Source organism: Chiloscyllium plagiosum, unplaced genomic scaffold, assembly GCF_037043375.1.
Source record: "Chiloscyllium plagiosum isolate Xiang-an unplaced genomic scaffold, Cpla_swu_hap1 HiC_scaffold_19, whole genome shotgun sequence".
NCBI classification, from domain to species: Eukaryota; Metazoa; Chordata; class Chondrichthyes; order Orectolobiformes; family Hemiscylliidae; genus Chiloscyllium; species Chiloscyllium plagiosum.
Genome location: NW_028270157.1, coordinates 6,923,180 through 6,943,258, shown reverse-complemented (window position 1 = coordinate 6,943,258; position 20,079 = coordinate 6,923,180). Strand labels below are relative to the sequence as shown.

The window sequence follows — 20,079 nt, the reverse complement described above, 5'->3', positions numbered from 1 at the left end:
TTTGCCACCTGACTTTGTATCCAGCTTCTTTGACATGGGACTGGTGGATGGTTGTATTCCTGGACTGAGCCCAGACCTTTAGGAGAGATAGAAAAGTTAACTTTTAATGAACTTATTTTCAGCAGGGTATCACTTGCACTGAGCTGTTGCACGTTGCTTGGAACCTAACAAATGCTTGTTATTCACCCTACTTTCTTTCTGAGTAAGATTGATTGCTTTGATAGAAGCTGAAATACTCTGCTTTCTTTCTTATCAGCTGTATGTGTCCTTGGTAACAAGCTTTACTATAATGGGCAGAGGGTGACAGAATGGAAAGCATCAGGAGAGTGCTCTATCTTGGAGTGTAAGGTAAGAATTGATTAAATGTCATACAAATCAACTTAATTCTAAATGCAAACTTCAGTGCGCAAATGCAAGAATTTGATGCGTTTTCCAATTTGCAAATTTTTTTTTTTTAGTTGGCTTTCAGAATATGGGAGACATGGTTCTATTGTCATGATAATTGCGGCAGGCTTTGGCAATGAACAACCCACCAATAGTATCAAGTAGGCAATTCTAGGATTTTGACAATGAAGGATCAGTTAGAATAGATACATCAGAAAAATACTAAAGGACGGACCTGCCATCCATGGTTAACAAAACAAATGTCAAACATAGTAACGTACTCAAAGAAACGACATATAATTCTACAAAGATGGATGGCAGGTCCGAAGATTGAATAGAGTATAAAAAACGGCAAATAATTGCAAAAGATTAACAAGGAGGGAAAAATTAAAATATGCAAGAAAGTTAGACAAAACAATTAAAGCAGAAAAAGTTTCTTCATATATTTAAAAAAGAAAATAGTTAAAAATGTAAGTGTTAGTCCTGTGGAATATGTGTTTGAGGAATTAGTAATGGAGGGTTGTAAGAAGGCAGCCCTAATTTTCTCAGTGTGCTGGGATTTGCTTCTTTCACCTTCTTTATTGGTAGAGATCACTGGAGTCCATTTGAAACTGAAACTTTCTCTTCTGGTTTGCTGTTGCTAATTTTTGCTGAGCTAAATATGGGAAAAATTGGGAAGGTAATGTAGCTGATGGAGATTATGTTCACATTCATCATTTTAATAATCCTGAACATTGGTAAAACAACTTATCAGTGGAAATGAGGATTATGCTCATCGACTTCCATGATTTTAGTCTCAGTTAGACAAAGATAAAATTATGTTCAGGATTTACTTTTCGGCAGATCTGTAGATAAGAGAAAGTGAGGACTGCGGATGCTGGAGATCAGAGTCGAGAGTGTGGTGCTAGAAAAGGACAGAAGGTCGGACAACATCCGAGGAGCAGGAGAATCAATGTTTTAGGCAAAAGCACATCATCAGGAATGAGGTTCATTCCTGATGAAGGGCTTTTGCCCAAAACATCAATTCTCCTGCTCCTCGGATGCTGCCTGATCTGCTGTGCTTTTCCCACACCACACTCTCGACACATATCTGTAGATGTTTAGTCATTGTTAATAACCAACTATTTCTCAAGTGTTTCAAAATTCATTTTATTCTTAACTATAGTTACTAGTTTTTCATTAATAATGGTCTGTTTAAAAGAAGGTTTCTGCCATTCCACTCTGGTTGCTGAATTTTGTCTTCACCTTCATATGTGTACAAAGTTCAGCTGCAAATTGCATTGGAATTTAATTCAAATTGTATCAGATTCAAGCCTCTCCCACTCAGCCACTGGCTAGAAAGTTCAAAAGGATCAGATTGGAAAATAGATTTTCTCTGCTTCTGAAAATTCCAGCTGTCCCACAAGAGATGTGCCAGTATTTCAGATAAACTGGGCTAATCCAACCAAAACAAAAGAGACAGGTGGCAAATGCTATTTACTGACAGGAGATTTCCAGTCCTAGGAGTCTGGAACACAATAGTTCATTTCTGCAGTTATGATGCATTCAGGCCCATTTCTAGCATTGTGCTACAGGATTTGTTGCCAGAAAAAAAGATTACCTGATGGAACGAGCTGGCTATTTAGAAAGAACTGAGCTTTCTTACTTAAAGCTGTGCTGTGAAAATTTTGATGTGTTCTGTTTTCCAAATCGAAATATACTCCTAATAAGTACCATCACCGAGAGCTCCGCAGTGGATGCAACATCTTTAAATATTTTTAAGGTAGAGGCAGAAATGAAACAAGATTAAAATATGCTTAAAATATTTTCAAGGCTGAAGTAGATTGATTCTTGCTGACCAAGGGAATGAAAGATATGAAGGAATGTAGAGTTGAGGTTAAAATCCAATCAGCCTGATCTTGTTGGTTGGTGGAGCAGACTGAGTGGTCTATCCTTGCTCCTTGTTTGTTTGTTTGAACACACTCAACACCTTGTAAGGGCATAGTATTGCACAGCAATACTGAGTGAATATCATTTTGGAAGTATCCTAGCACCATTTTAGCTTAGTTTGTGATCTTTCCTTCCTCTAAGACACAAAGCACAATAGTTTGCAATAACGAGGAGGTGAACACAAAAATACAACACCCTGGTATTCACTCTCAGGCCAGGCTCAGTGTTTGAAGAATTCTCAGCTCTGCGATCCCACCGTTTAAAAATATAGCCACCCACATAGCTTCCGATGTTCGGTCTGCTGGGATTGGGTTAGATTAGACACCGGGTTGGGCGATCCTGAAAGAACCATCAAGCTTTCGGGGCTTGGAGGCAGGCTGACTGATAGACCTGCCACAGAGAGCGAACTAAAAGGCTAACTGAGAGAAACAAAGACTAGAAGCTGAACCCTATCTCTCTAACTCTCATCCATCACCCATCTACATGAACCTGTGCTAGCTCATGCCCTCTCCCTGTCTCCCTGCCTGTCATAGCCACATGACCCTCTACCCAACCTCATCAACCTCCGTAGGCCCCATGCCAACTTAGTATCAACTCATTCCAATGCATGTCTCTGCTCAGCAATTTTTTCCCTTGTACCTATGATAACAATTCAGTAAGTGTCCACCACGGGCAACCTCAGTGCCCAGGTCTAATCTGCTCACTCGGGGTTCCAAAGTAAGGGGATGCTAAAATCAGACTTGAGTGAAGGCATTTGATGACTTTGATGGCCAGCTGCCTGTACTTACAGCACGGGGACTCCAGGGGTTCTACAAGGCAGCTCACTGCCACCTGCTCAAAGGCAACTACGGACGGGGCAGTAAATGCTGACTCAGTCAGTCGTGCCTACATCCCATGGGTGAGTAAAAGACCTTGCCCCAAATCCCAACAATGCCAAATTAGGAAATGCCTCTTTTGGGGTGGAGGTGGGATTTTGATTTCCAATCATTTCCACTATTTTTGCCATTGCAGAAAAACTCACCAATACGGATAAAATCTGTGTTACTATATCTCATCCCAGGATGAATAAGACCATAAGACACAGGAGCAGAAATTAGGACATTCAGCTCTTCGAATCTGCTCACCCATTCAATCATGGCTGATACGTTTCTCAGCCCCATTCTCCTACTTTTTCCCTGTAACACTTGATCCCCTTGACAATCAAGAACCTGTCCTTCTCAGTCTTAAATATACTCAATGACCTGGCCTCCATAGTCTTCTATGGCAGTGAATTCCATAGATTCACCACTCTCTGGCTGAAGAAGTTTCTCCTTATCTCCATTCTAAAAGGTCTTTGCTTTAAGGCTTGGCCCTTGGATCCCAGTCTCTCCTACCAATGGAAACATTTTCCCAGCATCTACCCTGTCCAGGCTATTCAGTATTCTATATGTTTCAGTTAGATCCCTCCTCATCCTTGTAAACTCCATTGAGTATGGACCCAGAATCCTCAAACATTCCTCATATGTTAAACTTTTCATTCCTTGGACCAGTCTCGTGAACCTCCTCTGAACCTGCTCCATGGCCAGTGCATCCTTCCTGAGATATGGGGCCCAAAACTGCACACACTATTCCAAATGTGGCCTGACCAGAGCCTTATAGAGCCTCAGAAGTACACCCCTACTTTTATATTCAATTCCTCTCAAAATAAATACCATCATTGCATTTGCCTTCCTAACTACTGACTCAACCTGCAAGTTTACCTTGAGAGAATCCTGGACGAGAACTCCCAAGTCTCTTTGCACTTCAGACTTCTGAATTTTCTCCCCATTTAGAAAATAGTCCATGCCTCTATTCTTCCTGCCAAAGTGCATGACCTCACACTTTCCCACATTGTTCTTCATCTGCCACGTCTTTGCCCACGTCTAACCTGTCCAAATCCTTCTGCAGCCTCCCTGCCTCCTCAATGCTACATGTCCCTCTTCCTATCTTTGTATCATCTGCAAATGTAGGCAGAATGCCATCAGTTCCTTCATCTAGATCATTAATGTATAAAGTGAAAAGTTGTGGTCCCAACACTCAGCCTTGCAGAACACCACTTGTTACCGGCTGCCATCCTGAGAAGGATGCTTTTATCCCCACTCTCTGCTTTCTGCCAGACAGCCAGGCTTCTGTCCATGCTAGAATCTTGCCTCTAACACCATGGGCCCTTATCTTACTCAGTTGCCTCCTGTGCGGCACTTTGTCAAAGACCCTCTTGAAGTCCAGGTAGATAACATCCATTGGTTCTCCTTGGTCTAACCTGCTCATTGCTTCCTCAAAGAATTCTAGAAAATTTGTCAGGGATGACCTGCCTTTGATGAAACAATGCTGACCTTGCCCTATTTTAGCACACACTTCCAAGTACAGTATACACTTTCCATCCAACCTTTCAGACAACATGTCATTAAACCTCTTTGCATACTTGAACAATTGGGCAACAGTCTCTTCTGAACTTCATCTTGTTTTTACAGATTGAACTGGCAGTGCCTGTGCTTGTTACAACTAGGGATTAATGTTCCTATCCGAGTCCTCTCTTTCATTTGTGATTAGATTCCCTACAGTGTGGAAACAGGCCCTTCAGCCCAACGAGTCCACACCGACGCTCTGAAGAGTAACCCACCTAGACCCATTTCCCTCTGACTAATGCATCAAACACTACGGGCAATCTAGCATGGCCAATTAACCTGACCTGCACATCTTTGGACTGTGGGAGGAAACTAGAGCACACAGAGGAAACCCACGCAGACACGGGGAGAATGTACAAACTCCACACAGACAGTTGCCCGAATCGAACCTGGGTCCCTGGTGCTGTGAGGGAGCAGTGCTAACCACTGAGCCACTGTGCTGCCCTTATACTTCTGTTTCAACTAAATTTACTTTGATATGTTTAGAAAAGCATTATAAGCTAAGTTTAATGCTTAAACTAAAATCCTGTATTATTCTTGATTAGTAGATGAAACCTTTTTTTTAATCATGCTTTGTTCTTTAACCTCAAGAATTTGGGGTGGGATGGAAGGGTGGTATCCTTTCAATTTGACATTCAGATGGTAAAAATGACTTTGAAGGCCAACTATCAATATATAAGCCATTTAAATTGTTGAAATGACAATTGGGTGTTTTCTATAAGGGGCATCTGATCCGCATAAAGTCAGGAAAGTCAGAGAAATTTACAAAGAGAGAAAGATGTCTCTTGTATGTCAAGGGGTGGGCGATAAATACAATTTATATCTCAAGAGTGAAATAGAGAAAAAGTTTAGGTCTCAATCCAGTCCAAGTCTATTGAAGATGCCTGACAAAATAAACTGGGGCAACTTCACATGACTTCTATTGGGAATGAAACAACAGGACAGACAACCTGACTTTGTTCAGCCAATTAGTCCAAGATTGTTAAAATGAGTTGGAAACATTTCCAGTTCTAGAGCATTGATTTATTTTCCCAGCCCAATTTCCAGATATAATAAGTAGAAGTTAAATGAGGGTTAGAGTTGCCAAAAATGTCCTGTAGTCTTCCTGAACATTAACACCTCTGAGCATTAAAATGTACGATTACAAACAGTAGACATATAATATTTAAAGGCACAAAATTTAAATTTAAATGGTCATCTTTTGTAATGAAATGATTCTGTTCAATGCAATAACAAGTCTGCTTTAGGGAGTAATGATTTTTTTTTAAACAGTGACAAAGTGGTGAGTCTTTAATGAGTTTACTTAACATCTTCTGCACCACTTGACAGGACAAATTGATGCAACGTGTTCAATATTCAAGCTGTCCTTCGCTGCCCTGCTCACGATCAAACCAAATCTCCCTGACAAACAGCTGCTGCAAGGTTTGCAGAGGTAAACTGTTTAGGGTTTTTATTAAAGTTTAAACCTGACTCAGGATCATTGTAGCACGGGTGAAATCCAAATTATTCCACTTTAAGAATTGGTTACTCAAACTTTTCCAAGCAACTGTTTCACTTAAACTCCAGATGCAGTGAATACGAACAACTGCTTTGCATGAAATGGTCATCTTTTGGGGGGAAGGGGCAACACAATGCAATTCCTAAACAGAAACAAAAACAAAAATTGCTGGAAAAGCTCAGCAGGTCTGGCAATATCTGTGAAGCAAAATCAGAATTAATGTTTCGGATCCAATGACCTTTACAATGTACTGCTTACTTGATCTGTTACTGTGTGGTGCAATGTTTCTGAGAATTAAAAATCTCTGTTCCTTGTGCAAGGTAAAACCTAAACACAAAGTCATGCATGCACCATGCTATATCTAACCCAAACGCTAATCCATTGCGTGATATGGAGTAGGAGGTCACAGCACTCCATTGGCCAATCACCTTTTTGAACCAAGTCAGTTAGAGGCTTGGACAAAATGAGTCAGAAGTAGGAATAAACAAAGACCAAACTGAACTAGCTTCCTCTTGCCGAAAACTAAAGAGCACCTTACAAAAGGGAGGAGGTTACACACTTGGTTTTCACACAAGGAATGGTAGACTTTAGCAAGAGTAGGAATTAATAATGTAAGAAGAAAAACAGAGCTTCTCCAAAACCAAGAGTCACATTAGGGACTGGCTCCTGTAACTTGCTATTGCGTAAAACAAATAATGGACCAGATGTTCTACAATTTCATTAAGCTCATTGGGGAATGCCATGGCAAGAAAAAGAATTGCTTTTGGCTAATGATGGACAGGCACAAATAATCCAGTAATTTGCAAAGGATTGGAACTCATGCCTTGTCTATTTTACTGCACAGATAACTGGATATATATTTTATGGATTTGTAATAGGGAGTGATGTTAATGCATCATTCTAGTGGTGTGAATGCCCATTAAATTTCCAGACCCATTATTCCTGACAAGAGGATATTGATGATATCAATGAGGGGAGCTAGATGGAAAAATATTTCTCCAGTAAATCACTCTCCCTGAAAAAGTTCTCTCAGGGACAAACTCCAGAATCTCCTCATTTACTCGACTGTTTTAGATTAGATTCCCTACAGTGTGGAAACGGGTCCTTCGGCCCAACCAGTCCACACCGACCCTCCGAAGAGTAACCCACCCAGACCCATTTCACTCTAACCAATGCACCTAACACTACGGGCAATTTAGCATGGCCAATTCACCTGACCTGCACATCTTTGGACTGTGTGAGGAAACCCACGCAGACACGGGGAGAATGTGCAAACTCCACACACACAGTCACCAAAGGCTGCTCCAGTTGGCATTGCCAACTATGGAGACGGTCACTCTGTAAACTGATTCCACTCAAAAGAATCTCCATCTTTTGGCAATTGAAGTAGCTCATGATGAACAGGTAATCATCTGATCAGGCCAAAAAAACATTGAAGCCAACTTGAATAAAGTCATTAAGAGGATAGTCACCTTTATCTCCAAAGCACTTTAATTTGCTGTTAATGATTTTCAGGTTTATCTTTTTAGAGTCAGAGTTAAAAATCACACAATACCAGCTTATAAAAGAGGTAAAATCAATGACTGCAGATGCTGGAAACCAGATTCTGGATTAGTGGTGCTGGAAGAGCACAGCAGTTCAGGCAGCATCCAAGAAGCTCCTTGGATGCAGCCTGAACTGCTGTGCTCTTCCAGCACCACTAATCCAGAATACCAGGTTATAGTCCAACAGATTTATTTGGAAGTACAAACTTTTGGAGCGCTGCTCCTTTGTCAGGTAGCTCTGAAAGCTAGTGCTTCCAAATAAACCTGTTGGACTATAGCCTGATGCCATGTGATTTTTAACTTTGTCCACCCCAGTCCAACACCGGCACCTACACTCTATAGAATCATAGCATGCTAAGCACAGAAAAAAGGCCCTTCGGCTCATTGCATCAATGCTGATGCAAAAACAACCACCTTAGTATTATTATAGAATCGCTACAGTGTGGAAGGAGGCCATTTGCCCCATCAAGTCCATACAATCCCTCCGAAGAACATTTCAATCCAGACTCAACCTCCATCCTATCTCTGTAACCCAGTATTTCCCATGGCTAACCCACCTAGCCTACAGTTCCCTGAACACTACGGGCAATTTAACATGGCCAATCCACCCTAACCTGCACATCTTTGGGCTGTGGGAAGAAACCCACACAGACACATGCAAACTTCACAGTGAGAGCTGCCTGAGGTTAGAATTGAACCCAGGTACCTGGTGCTGTGAGGCAGCAGTGCAAACCACTGAGCCACCGTGCCATCCTAATTATAGTCCTATTTTCTACCATTTGACCCATAGACTTGGATGCTTTTAACATCACAATGCACATCTAAACACTCCTTGACGCATGAATTTAGCTGATGGGAACTGATGGAATGGTGCTCACCAAACAGAATCATAGAGACAAATGCTATGTATAATGAAATTATCCACCTTTGAGTGCAGAGTTAGATCTCAGACCTTCTAAATAGCTGTGTACTATATCAAAGCTGAGGAACACTACCTGCCACTCCTATTAGATTACAAGGAAAACTTGATCAATTAAAAAAATCACTCCAATCATTCTTTATCAACACAGGTCATGACTTTTGTGCTGATGGCCCCAACTGCGTCGAGAATTCAGAATGTGTGAATTTGGAGGCTAGTGCTATCTGCAAATGCAAAAGTGGTTTTGTGCCTCTCCGTGACGATGAAGCCTACTGTGAAGGTTAGTATGTACACATCTACTGTCTGTCCAAACCCAGGGCCATGTTCATCTGTCGTAGTGATACAACAGGAACACTGAGTCAGGAGTAAACCATTCAGCCCATCTGGCCTGCTTGCCTTTGTTAGATCATGGCTGATCTGCATCACTACAAAGGAACCTCTGTTATCCGAAGGACACGGGTGGGGAGAATTTCGTTCAGTTAATCGAATGCCGGATAACACAGTAAGCCAAGCACTGGGACCTTGCGATCTTGTTCGGATAATCTGAAATTTGATTAATCGACTGCTAGATAATCACGGTTCCTCTGTACTTCAGTTGCCTAGTTCCTTACCTAACAAGATTCCATCAATCTTAATTTTGAAAACTGTTAAGCCCCCAAATTCACACTGGAAGTTGCAAACTTGTACAATCTTAAATGCTGATGACGACATTTGTGTTACAGAACAAGTGTAAGTGAGATTTATTAGATTAGATTAGATTACTTACAGTGCAGAAACAGGCCCTTCAGCCCAACAAGTCCACACCGCCCCGCCGAAGAGCAACCCACCCAGACCCATTCCCCAACATTTACCCCTTCAACTAACACTATGGCAATTTAGCGTGGCCAATTCACCTAATCTGCACATCTTTGGACTGTGGGAGGAAACCGGAGCACCCGGAGGAAACCCACGCAGACACGGGGAGAATGTGCAAACTCCACACACAGTAGCCCGAGGCGGGAATTGAAACCGGGTCTCTGGTGCATATGTCCCATATAAAATATTTGTATTAGTCATACTTTTAAGGCATCACTTAAGAGTGAATGTTTGCATCTTCAGATCAATTTTAAACTACCACCACACGATAAAACTGGTGATGCAGCCCAACGTGCCATGATGGAAGAGTTACAAAATATATTAATATTCAAATCAATGCAAATGAAACATCAGCAATTTTCAGTAAGAGGTAGATAATCCACAATGCCGCACCTTATTACAACTTGCCCCAGTATTTCGATGCTGCAACATCCTTTTATTGAGATACTGATGTCACAATGAAATGTACAATATTGCAATAGATAAGAGTGAAGCAACAACTGCACGAGACTTCTTGAAAGTTCATTTGACTGGATGTAAGTTTTCATACGTGAGTCAACTGTATAATCCAAAATAGACAATTTGTAAGTGAGTAATTGTTAGCCTCATGTTGATAGTAAATCAATTTAAACAACCACCACCATATGTTCTACTGACTACATTGCCAGATTGATTTTTTTTTGTATTGGGTATGTGAGACTGGCAGATTGGGAATAAATAATTTAATGATACTCTGCTCAACTGTGGAAATGTGCATTTTTGTAGTCCAGGGAGTACACGTGGACTATAAGCAACAAAACTGTAGCTTGTTTAACTGTATTGGTGTATAATTGTGTTATGGAGCAGTGGTTTGAATTTCCAAGGATTCTATTCATCAAATGGAAAGTTTCTCCTTTACCAGACATAGGGGGAGCTGCTGAAAGGCAATGAGGTATTCTGTAGGGATGAGGTTGTATTAACTGGCGCAGTGTAGGCCCGATCCATACTTGAAAAGTGACGATGATTCCAGATCCAGCTATGATTAGGTTTCAAAATTCTCAAACTTATTCCCTCTCTGGATTTGTTCCAGTCCCATCTCTGTAACCTTTGCCATGTTCTACAGTTCTCCAAGAATGCTGACCCTCACTTCTGGTCTCTTGGGCATCCTCCACTTCCTTCAATCCAAACTTAGTAGTTTTACCTTCAACATTCTCAGCCCTAAGCTCTCTGGTCATTCCATCCCGAACCTTCTCCAACTCTTTCTCCTCCTATCATCCCATTAGGTCATAAAATGTAACTGCAGAAGTAGGCTGTTCAGCCCTTTGAGTCTGCTCTTGCCATTCAATGAGAGCATGGCTGATCTGATCATCCTCAACTCCACTTTCCTGTCTTTTCTCCATACCCTTGACTCTTTTACTGATTAAAAATCTATACCTCAGCCTTGAATATCCCTCATGACTAAGGCTTGACAGCTTTCTATGGTAAACCTCTAGGGCCCTCTGCTGTAAAGAATTTCACAGATTCACTACCCTCTGAGAGAAACAATTCCTAATTATCTCTATCTTAAATGGGCAACCTGAGATTCTGAGATTATGCTCTTTGGTCTTAGACTATCCCACAAGGAGAAATGATCTTTCTGCCTCTACCCTGTCTAGTCCCTAAGAATCTTTTATATTTCATTAAGGTCGCCTCTCATTCTTTGAAACGACCGTGAATAGGAGCCCAAAGACAATCCCTCCATACCTGATATCAGCTTCGTGAACTTTCTATGGACTGTCTCCAATGTCACTATATCTTTCCTTAGATAAGGGTCTCAAAACATTTCTCAGTATTCCAGCTGTGGTGTAATTCATGCCTTGTATAGTTTTAGCAAAACCTTCCTCCTTTAAGACTCCATTCCCTTTGAAATAAAGGCCTACATCCATTTGCTTTCTCTACTGCCAGCTGAACCTGGATGGTCACATTTTGTAAAGTATGCACAAGGACTTCCAAATCCCTCGATGCTTTCTGCAGTCTTCCTCCATTTAAACAATGCTCAGCTCCTCTATTCTTTCTGCCAAAGTGCATAACCTCACATCTTCCAGCATCATTCCCATCTACCAAGTTTTTGCCCACTCACTTAACCTGCCTATATCCCTCTGTAAACTCTTTATCCTTGCCAATTACCTTCCTACTTATTTTTGTGTCATTTTACATTCAATTTCATTGTCTGAGTCATTAATATATATTGTAAATGACTGTGGCCCCAGGATTGATTTGTGTGGCGTGCCATTGTTTACAAGTTACCATCCTGAAAATGGTCTCTTTATCCCAATTCTCTATTTTTCATTATCTTGCCAATCCTCCATTCAAACCAGTAAACTACTCCCAACACGAAAGGTCTCTTACCTTTTGTAGCCTAATGGGTGGTACCTGATCAAACACCCTCTGAAAATCCAAGTCTATGACATCCACTGCTTTCAGTTTATCTCTCTTGCTCATTACCTCCTCAAAGAGTTCAAATACTTTTTTTAGGAATGATTTACCATTTGCGAAGCCATACTGACTCTGCTTGATCATATTATGTATTTCTAAATACTTTGCTATTGCACCCTTTAAACAAGACATTAACATCTTCTTAATAATAGATGTTAAGCTAAAGGCCTGTAGTCACCCTTTTTAGTCTTCCCTTTATATGTGAAGGTGTTGTATTTGCATATTTCCTATGCTTTGGGATTTGAACATTTTTGCCAATACATCCACTGTCTCTTCTTTTAATATCCCAGGATGCATCCCATCAAGTCCGGGCAACGTATTAGTCTTTAGCCCCATTAGTTTCTTTGGCATTTTTTCTCTAGTGATGGGTATTATATTTATTTGCTTTCCTCCTTTTGCCCCTTCTTTATTTTCAGACTGCTATTAGTGTTTTCTATTATAAAAACGGATGCAAAATATTTATTCAACTCCTCTGCCATTTCCTAGCTCCCCGTTATTATTTCACCAGCCTTGTTCTCTAAGGGGTATAGTAACTTTGACCTTTAGTGTCATAGAGTCCTACAGCACGGAGACAGGCCCTTTGGCCCAAACTGGTCCATACGGACCAAAATGTCCATCCACTCTAACCCCATTTCCCTGCACTTGGCCCATATCCTTTTAAACCTTTCCTATCCATGGATTTGTCCAAATGCCTTTTAAATGTTGCTCATGAACCCACCTCAACCACCTCCGCTGGCAGTTTATTCCATATGCCTACCACCCTCTGTGTAAAAATGTTGCCTCTCAGATTCCTTTTTTATTCTTTCCCCTCTCACCTTAAACTGATGCCTTTTAGTCCTTGATCCTTGAAGACTGAGCGCTTTCACCCCTTCCATGCCTCTCATGATCTTATACACTTCTCTAAGATCCTCCCTCAGTCTCCTATGCTCTAAATAAAAAAAGTCCAAGCTCTCCCTAAAACTCAGACCGTTGAGGCCTGGCAACATGCTTGTAAATTTCTTCTGTACTCTTTCCAGTTTAAGAACATCCTTCCTATTGCAAGATGACCAAAACTGAACACAATTCTCCAGTGTGGTCTCACCAACATCCTATACAGCTGCAACATAACTTCCCAACTTATATACTCAGTGCCCTGACTGATGAAGGCCACAAGCCTTCTTCATTGCCCTGTCTACCTGGGACTCCACTTTCAGAGAACTGTGCACTTGAACTCCATGGTCCCTCTGTTCCACTACACTCCTTAAGGTCCTATCATTCACCATGAAACTCCTGCCTTGATTTTCAAAAATGGAAGGCCTCAAACTTTTCTATATAAAATTCCATTTGCCATTTCTCGATCCACTTCCCTAGCTGATCCAAGTCCTGCTGCAACTTCTGATAACCTTCCTCGCTGTCCACGATGCAGCCTATTTTAGTGTCATCAGCAAACGTACTAATCATGCCTTGTACATTCTCATCCAATTCAATGATATAGATTACAAACAGCAAACAAATAACAAACCAAACTCTTAGGCACTCCACTAGTCACAGACCTCCAGTCCAACAAGCATCCTTCCACTATTACCCTCTGCTTCCTACCATCAAGCCAATTGTGTATCCAATTTGCCCTGAATTCTGTGATCTAACCTTCCAGAGTAGCCTACCGTGAGGAAACTTATCAAAGACTTTACTGAAATCTACATGGTCTATGTCTACCACCCCACCCTCATCAACCTTCCTGATCACTCAGAACATAGAATATAGAAAATTACAGCACAGAATGGGCCCTTCAGCCCATGATGTTGTGTCTAGGATTAATCCTAATCTAAAATAAAATAACCTTACCTAGGCACCCCTCAATTCACTGCTGTTCATGTGCATGTCCAGCAGTTGCTTAAATGTCCCTAATGACTCTGCTTCCACCACCACCGCTGGTAATGCATTCCATGTATTCACAACTCTCTGCGTAAAGAACCTACCTCTGACGTCTCATCTATACCTTCCTCCTAATATCTTAAAATGATGACCCCCCTCATGCTAGTCATTCCTGCCCTGGGAAAAGTCTCTGGCTATTGACTGTATCTAAGCCTTGTACACCTTGATCAGAATACCTCTCTTCCTCCTACTCTCCAGAGAGAAAATTCTGACCTCTATTTGTAAGAGAAGCCCTCCAGTCCAGGCAGCACCCTCTACAAAGCCTAATAGGGTGGCTATACCTGGATACAATATTCCTAGTGTGGTCTCATCAGAGTTTTGTAGAGCTGCAGCAAAACCTCGCAGCTCTTAAACTCAATACCCCTGTTAATGAAAGCCAAAATAACATATACTTTCTTAACAACCCTATCCACTTGGGTGGCAACTTTGAGGGATCTATGCACTTGAACACAAAGATCCCTCTGTTACTTCACTCTGCCAAGAATCCTGTCTTTAATCCTATATTCAGCATTCGAATTCGACCTTCCAAAAAGCATCAATTCGCATTTGTCCAGGTTGAACTCCATCTGCCATTTCTCAGCCCAGCTCTGCATCCTGTCTACGTCGCACTGCAGCCTACAATAGCCCTTGATACTATCAACGGCACCTCCAACCTTTGTGTCATCTGCAAATTTACTCACCTACCCCTCAACCTCCTCATCCAAGACATTTATAAAAACTACAAAGAGCAGAGGCCCAAGAACAGAGCCCTGCGGGACGCCAATCAACACTGACATCCGGTCAGAATACTTTACATCTACAACCACTCTCTGCCTTCTGTCAGCCAACCAATTCTGAATCCAGAGAGCTAAATCTCCCTGTGTCCCATACCTCCTGACTTTATGAATGAGCCTACTATGAGAAACCTTATCCGATGACTTGCTGAAGTCCGTATGCACCACCTCCACTGCCTGACCTTCATCAATCTGTCTTGACACCTCCTCAAAGAACTCAATAAGATTTGAGAGGCATGACCTGCCCCTCACAAAGACATGCTGACTGCTTTTAATCATGCTATGCTTTTCCATATAGTCATAAATCCTATCCCTCAGAATTCTTTCCAAAATCTTGCTGACCACAGACGTAAGACTGACTGGTAATTGCCAGGGATTTCCTTATTACCCTTCTTGAAAAGAGGACCAACATTTGTCATCCTCCAATTCTCCAATATGACTCCCAAGGAAAGTGAGGAAGAAAAGATCTTCACCAGTAGCTTAGCAACTGCCTTTCTCGCTTTCTGGAGCAGCCTAGGATACATCCGGTCTGGCCCTAGGGACTTATCAATCTTAATGTTTGCCAAAATTTCCAGCGCATCTACTTCCTCAATCTCGATCTGTTCAAGTCTGTTTCCCAGTTCCTCAAAGTTCTCATTCATAACAATGTTCCTTTCCTTAGTGAAAACTGAGGCAAAAAACTCATTTATGGCTTCCCCTATCTGCTCAGACTCCACGCACAAATTCCCTACGCTATCCCTAACTGGCCCTACCTTCTTCCTGATCATTCTCTTATTCTTCATGTATGAGTAAAGTGTCTTTGGGTTCTTCCTAATCCTTCCCACCAAGCTTTTTTTGTGCCCCTCCTGGCTCTCTACCACCCATTTTGAGCTCCTTTCTAATAAGCCTGCAATCCTCTAAAGCTATGCTAGATCCTTGCTTCCTCCACCTTACATAAGCTGCCGCCTTCCTTTTGACAAGAAGCTCCTCTGTTATCATCATCCAAGACTCCTTAATCTTACCCCTTCTAGCCTGTCTCAGAGGAACAAATTTATGTGTCACTGGTAACAACTGCTCCTTAAACAGTTTCCACATGTCTGTTGTGCCCTTTCTGAGGAACAATTGCTCCCAATCTGTAATTGGTAAAAACAATGACTGCAGATGCTGGAAACCAGATTCTGGATCAGTGGTGCTGGAAGAGCACAGCAATTCAGGCAGCATCTGACGATGCTGCCTGAATTGCTGTGCTCTTCCAGCACCACTGATCCAGAACCCAATCTGTACTTCCCAACCTCTGTCTGATTGTGTCATAATTTTGTTTCCCCAAAATCATCAAATATCTCTAACAAAGTTGTGAGGCATGATCTCCCGTGCACAAAGCCATGCTGACTATTTCTAATCAAAACCTGTCTTTTGAAATGCATGTATCTCTTACCCCTCAGAATCTCCTTAAGTGACTTACTTACCACACATGTTAAGCTCACTGGTCTATAGTTCCCAGGTGTTTATTTGCAGTCCTTCTTGAATAAAGGCATAACATTCGTTAACATCCAGTCTTCCAGGACCTCACCCGTGGCTAATGATGATGCAAAAATGTCAGCCAGAGCCCCTGCAATTTCTTCTCGAGCCTCTTGCCGTGTTCTTGGATATATCTGGTCAGGACCAGGAAATTAATACACCTACATACATTCTAATACATCCATCACCTCCTGTACTTGTGATGTGGACTGTCCCCAAGATACGACCACTGAAGTTCCCAAGTCTTCATGTCTTTCTCCATGGTAAACACAGAGGAGAAATATTCATTGAACCTTGCTCATCTCCTGGAGTTCTAAATATACATGTCCACTTTGGTTCTTGAGGGGTCCTATTCTCACTCTCGTTATACTTTTTCCTTTAATATACTTAAAGAACCTCTTTGGATTCACCCTAATCTTCTCAACCAAGTCTATCTCATGCCCCCTTTTCACCCCCGTCTTCCTTCTTCAGTAAACTCCTGTCTCCCCTGTATATCTCCAGGGATTCCCTTGATCCCAGTTGACTGTATCTGAGCCATACCTCCTTCTTTTTTCTGGTCAAAGCCTCAATATCTCTTGTCATCCGGGGGTCCCTACCCCTGCCAACTTTGCCCTTCACCCTCACAGACCTTGAACTCTAGCTATCTCACTTTTAAAGGCCTCCCACTTGCCGGAGGCCCCTTTGCCTGCAACCAAGCTCCTCCAATCAACGCCTGCAAGCTCCTGTCTAATTCCATCAAAATTCACCTTGCCCCAGTTTAGAGCCTGAACCTGTGGGCCAGTTTTATCTGTCTCCATAAATATTTTAAAGTCAATGGAACTTAGGGGTAAATATAGGATAGTAGGGGAATGGGTCTGGGTGGATTACTCTTTGGACGGTCAGTGTGGATTTGTTGGGCCGAAGGGCCTGTGTCCACACTATAGGAATTCTATGATCTCAGCACTTTATTATTAAATCTAATCTAAATTGGGAGGGACTGGTGGGGGTGGGGGTGGCTTCACTCGGTGGGTGGAAAAGGGTGACACGGTGGTTCAGTGGTTAGCACTGCTGCCTCACAGCGCCAGGGATCCAGGTTCAATTCCAGCCTTTGCTGTGTGGAGTTTGCACATTCTTCCCGTGTCTGCATGGGTTCCCTCCGGGTGCTCCGGTTTCTACCCACGATCACATAGATCAGGTGGATTGGCCATGTTAAATTTCCCATAGTGTTTGGTGCATTAGTCAGAGGGAAATGGGTCTGGGTGGGTTACCCTTCGGAGGGTCGGTGTGTACTTGTTGGGCCTAAGGGCTTGTTTCCACACTGTAGGGAATCTAATCAAAACTCCAGTCAATGGTCCCAAAGTGCTCCTCTATTGTCACATCAGTCACCTGCCCTGCCCTATTTCCAAAGAGTAGGTCGATTTTTGCCCCTCCTGGGTAGGACTGTGCATACTGTTTGAGGAAACTTTCCTGAATGCACTTAATTCCACCCCATCTAAGCCCCATCTAACTCTATGGCAGTCCCAGTCTATGTTAGGAAAATTAAATCCCCGACAATGACAATCCTATTGCTCTTGCAAGTCTCCCAAATCTCCCTGCACATTTGTTCCTCTAATTCCCATTGACTATTTGGGGGGCTTGTTTCTTTATTTTTATATATTTAAAGAAGCCCTTGCAGTCCATCTTGGTATTACTTACTAGTTTACCATCGAAGTTTACCTGCTCCCTCTTTAATTGTTTTGGTAGTCTTGTGTTGATTTTTAAGACTTTCCAAATCCTCTGGCTTTCCGTCTTTTCCACATTGTATGTTTCTTCATTCCATGTGATGCTATCCTTAACTTCACTGGTTGGCTTATCTACTTCCTGGAAACTTTCTTTCGTAATGGAATATATCTTTGCTGTGAACCATGAGCTAATATAAAACACTCCTCAGCACCTCTCCCTTTGATTAAAAACTAGGGGATCCACCTTAATATTCCTACTTTGGTTCAGTGTTCAGTACTGACTGATTGTGTTCTTTTAAAGTAACTTGGAACAGTTTTATTAAGAAAGATGAAGGGCACTAGATAAATTCAAGATGTTGTTGCTGCAAGGTTGAGAGAATAAGGAGTAGCATACATTTGAGTGTTTGCAAAGTTTTTAGTATGGTGCAAATTATCTGCGTATCAGGTTCATTTTTTTTCTACAAATTTCCATTCACAAGAGTTAGGGAACAGGACTAGAGAGGATAAATACAGGAGGGATTTTCCTAATGACAAGGAAATTCAGAACCAGGGGTCACAGTCTAAGGATCCAGGATAGCCCATGTAGGATTGAGATGAAGAGAAATTTCTTCACCCAGAGAATGGGGAGCCTGTGGAATTCTCTGCCACAGAAGGTGGTTGAGGCCAAAACATTTTCAAGAAGGAGTTAGGGCTAAAGGGATCAAAGGCTATGGGGAGAAAGCAGGAATGGAGACTGAGTTGGATGATCAGCCATGATCAGATTGAATGGTGGATCAAGCTTGAAGGGCTGAATGGCCTCCTCCTGCTCCTATTTTCCATGTTTCTATGTTTCTAGGAGGTGTTGGTCATAATGCTCCTTGAACCAATTCTGTCTTGAAGTATGATCATGGGTTGAGAATTTACCTCAGCCCACTCTCCTATTCCATCTCCACATTCCTTCATACAACAATGACCAAAGGGTGATGCATTAATGTGTGCCACAAAGGCTGGAATTGCAAACTCGCCCTAAAATGTTCATGTAGCTTGATAAGGGGCATGGGTGCATGTGTAAGTTGAGTTTTGGATGATGGTGACCCCAACATTGAAGAGCATTAAGATTGTGTGAAGATTAAGGTTTACATTAAGCATTCCTCACAAGCTGCAGTGAGCAGTTATTTCAAGAGCACTGAGGAAGTGAGGCACAAAAGGCTTTCAGCTGGTTGTGATAGTCAATTATATGAGTGAACAACACGTAGAATTCATAGGCATGAATAAGATATCTTATTAATTGTGTGGAGGCGTAACTCCGAGGGGAATTTGATACTATTCTTTGAATTTCATTGTGGAATTGCGAACACAGATCACTAATATTATTAGCTCACACATTTGAAGGAATATTGGATTTACACAGAAGTGGAGTAATCCCACAAGGCTTTAAATGACTGGCAGAGTCTGAATAAAAGCCGGTACAAAAGGTCGTTTGGAAAGGTACAGTAATCTACTTTTCACAGTGAGCAAAAAATACATGAGGCTCAACTATCAGTAGTAAGCATTGCAAAGCTGCAGTGGATTGGGAAGACTGCCAGTATACAAGTAGCTGCTGTCCTCTTCGGTTAAAACAGTCTTTGATATTAATATTTCAGACCGAAGCATCTCAACATCTCTATATAGGCAGCTGAGATAAATGTGTCTTTAGTGTGTGTGTGTCTGAGAGAGAGTGTGGTTGTGTGTGTGTGAATGTGTGAGAGAGTGTGGATGTCGGAGTGTGTGTGGAGGGGGGGGGAGAGGGTGTGGATGTGTGTGTGTTCACACACTATTCTCTAGCTTGCTTCTGCCATTAAAACAAACGCTATTGGGGACAAAGCACAGCACTAGTCTCTTTATGAACAAAGTGAAAAATCACACCACATCGCATTATAGTCCCAATAGGTTTATTTGAAATAAACCTGTTGGACTACAATCCGGTGTTGTGTGATTTTTAACTTTGTCCACCCCAGTCCAACACCGGCATCTCCACTTTATGTGAAGTCAAAGCTACTTGAGCAGTCTGTATATACACATCCTGAATATGCATCTCAGGAATAATCTTGATAATTGATTTTAGTATCTTCTCAACTTGTACTGCATATGTAAAGCAGATATATGAATATAAAAAGCAGAGTGTTGGAAAAACTCATCAAGTCTGGTCACATCTGTGGAGAAAGAAAACA

General features: G+C 41.9%; 1 protein-coding gene across 1 annotated transcript in view; it reads left to right on the top strand.

Moving 5' to 3' along the window:
* Positions 1-20,079, top strand: part of LOC122559324 (protein kinase C-binding protein NELL2-like) — a 360,484-nt gene that overhangs the window by 106,223 nt on the left and 234,182 nt on the right. The window contains exons 10-12 of the mRNA XM_087997004.1: positions 257-348; positions 6,066-6,168; positions 8,849-8,977. Of these exons, the coding sequence (XP_087853130.1) occupies positions 257-348; positions 6,066-6,168; positions 8,849-8,977 (324 nt within the window). The remainder of the gene's footprint in view (positions 1-256; positions 349-6,065; positions 6,169-8,848; positions 8,978-20,079) is intronic.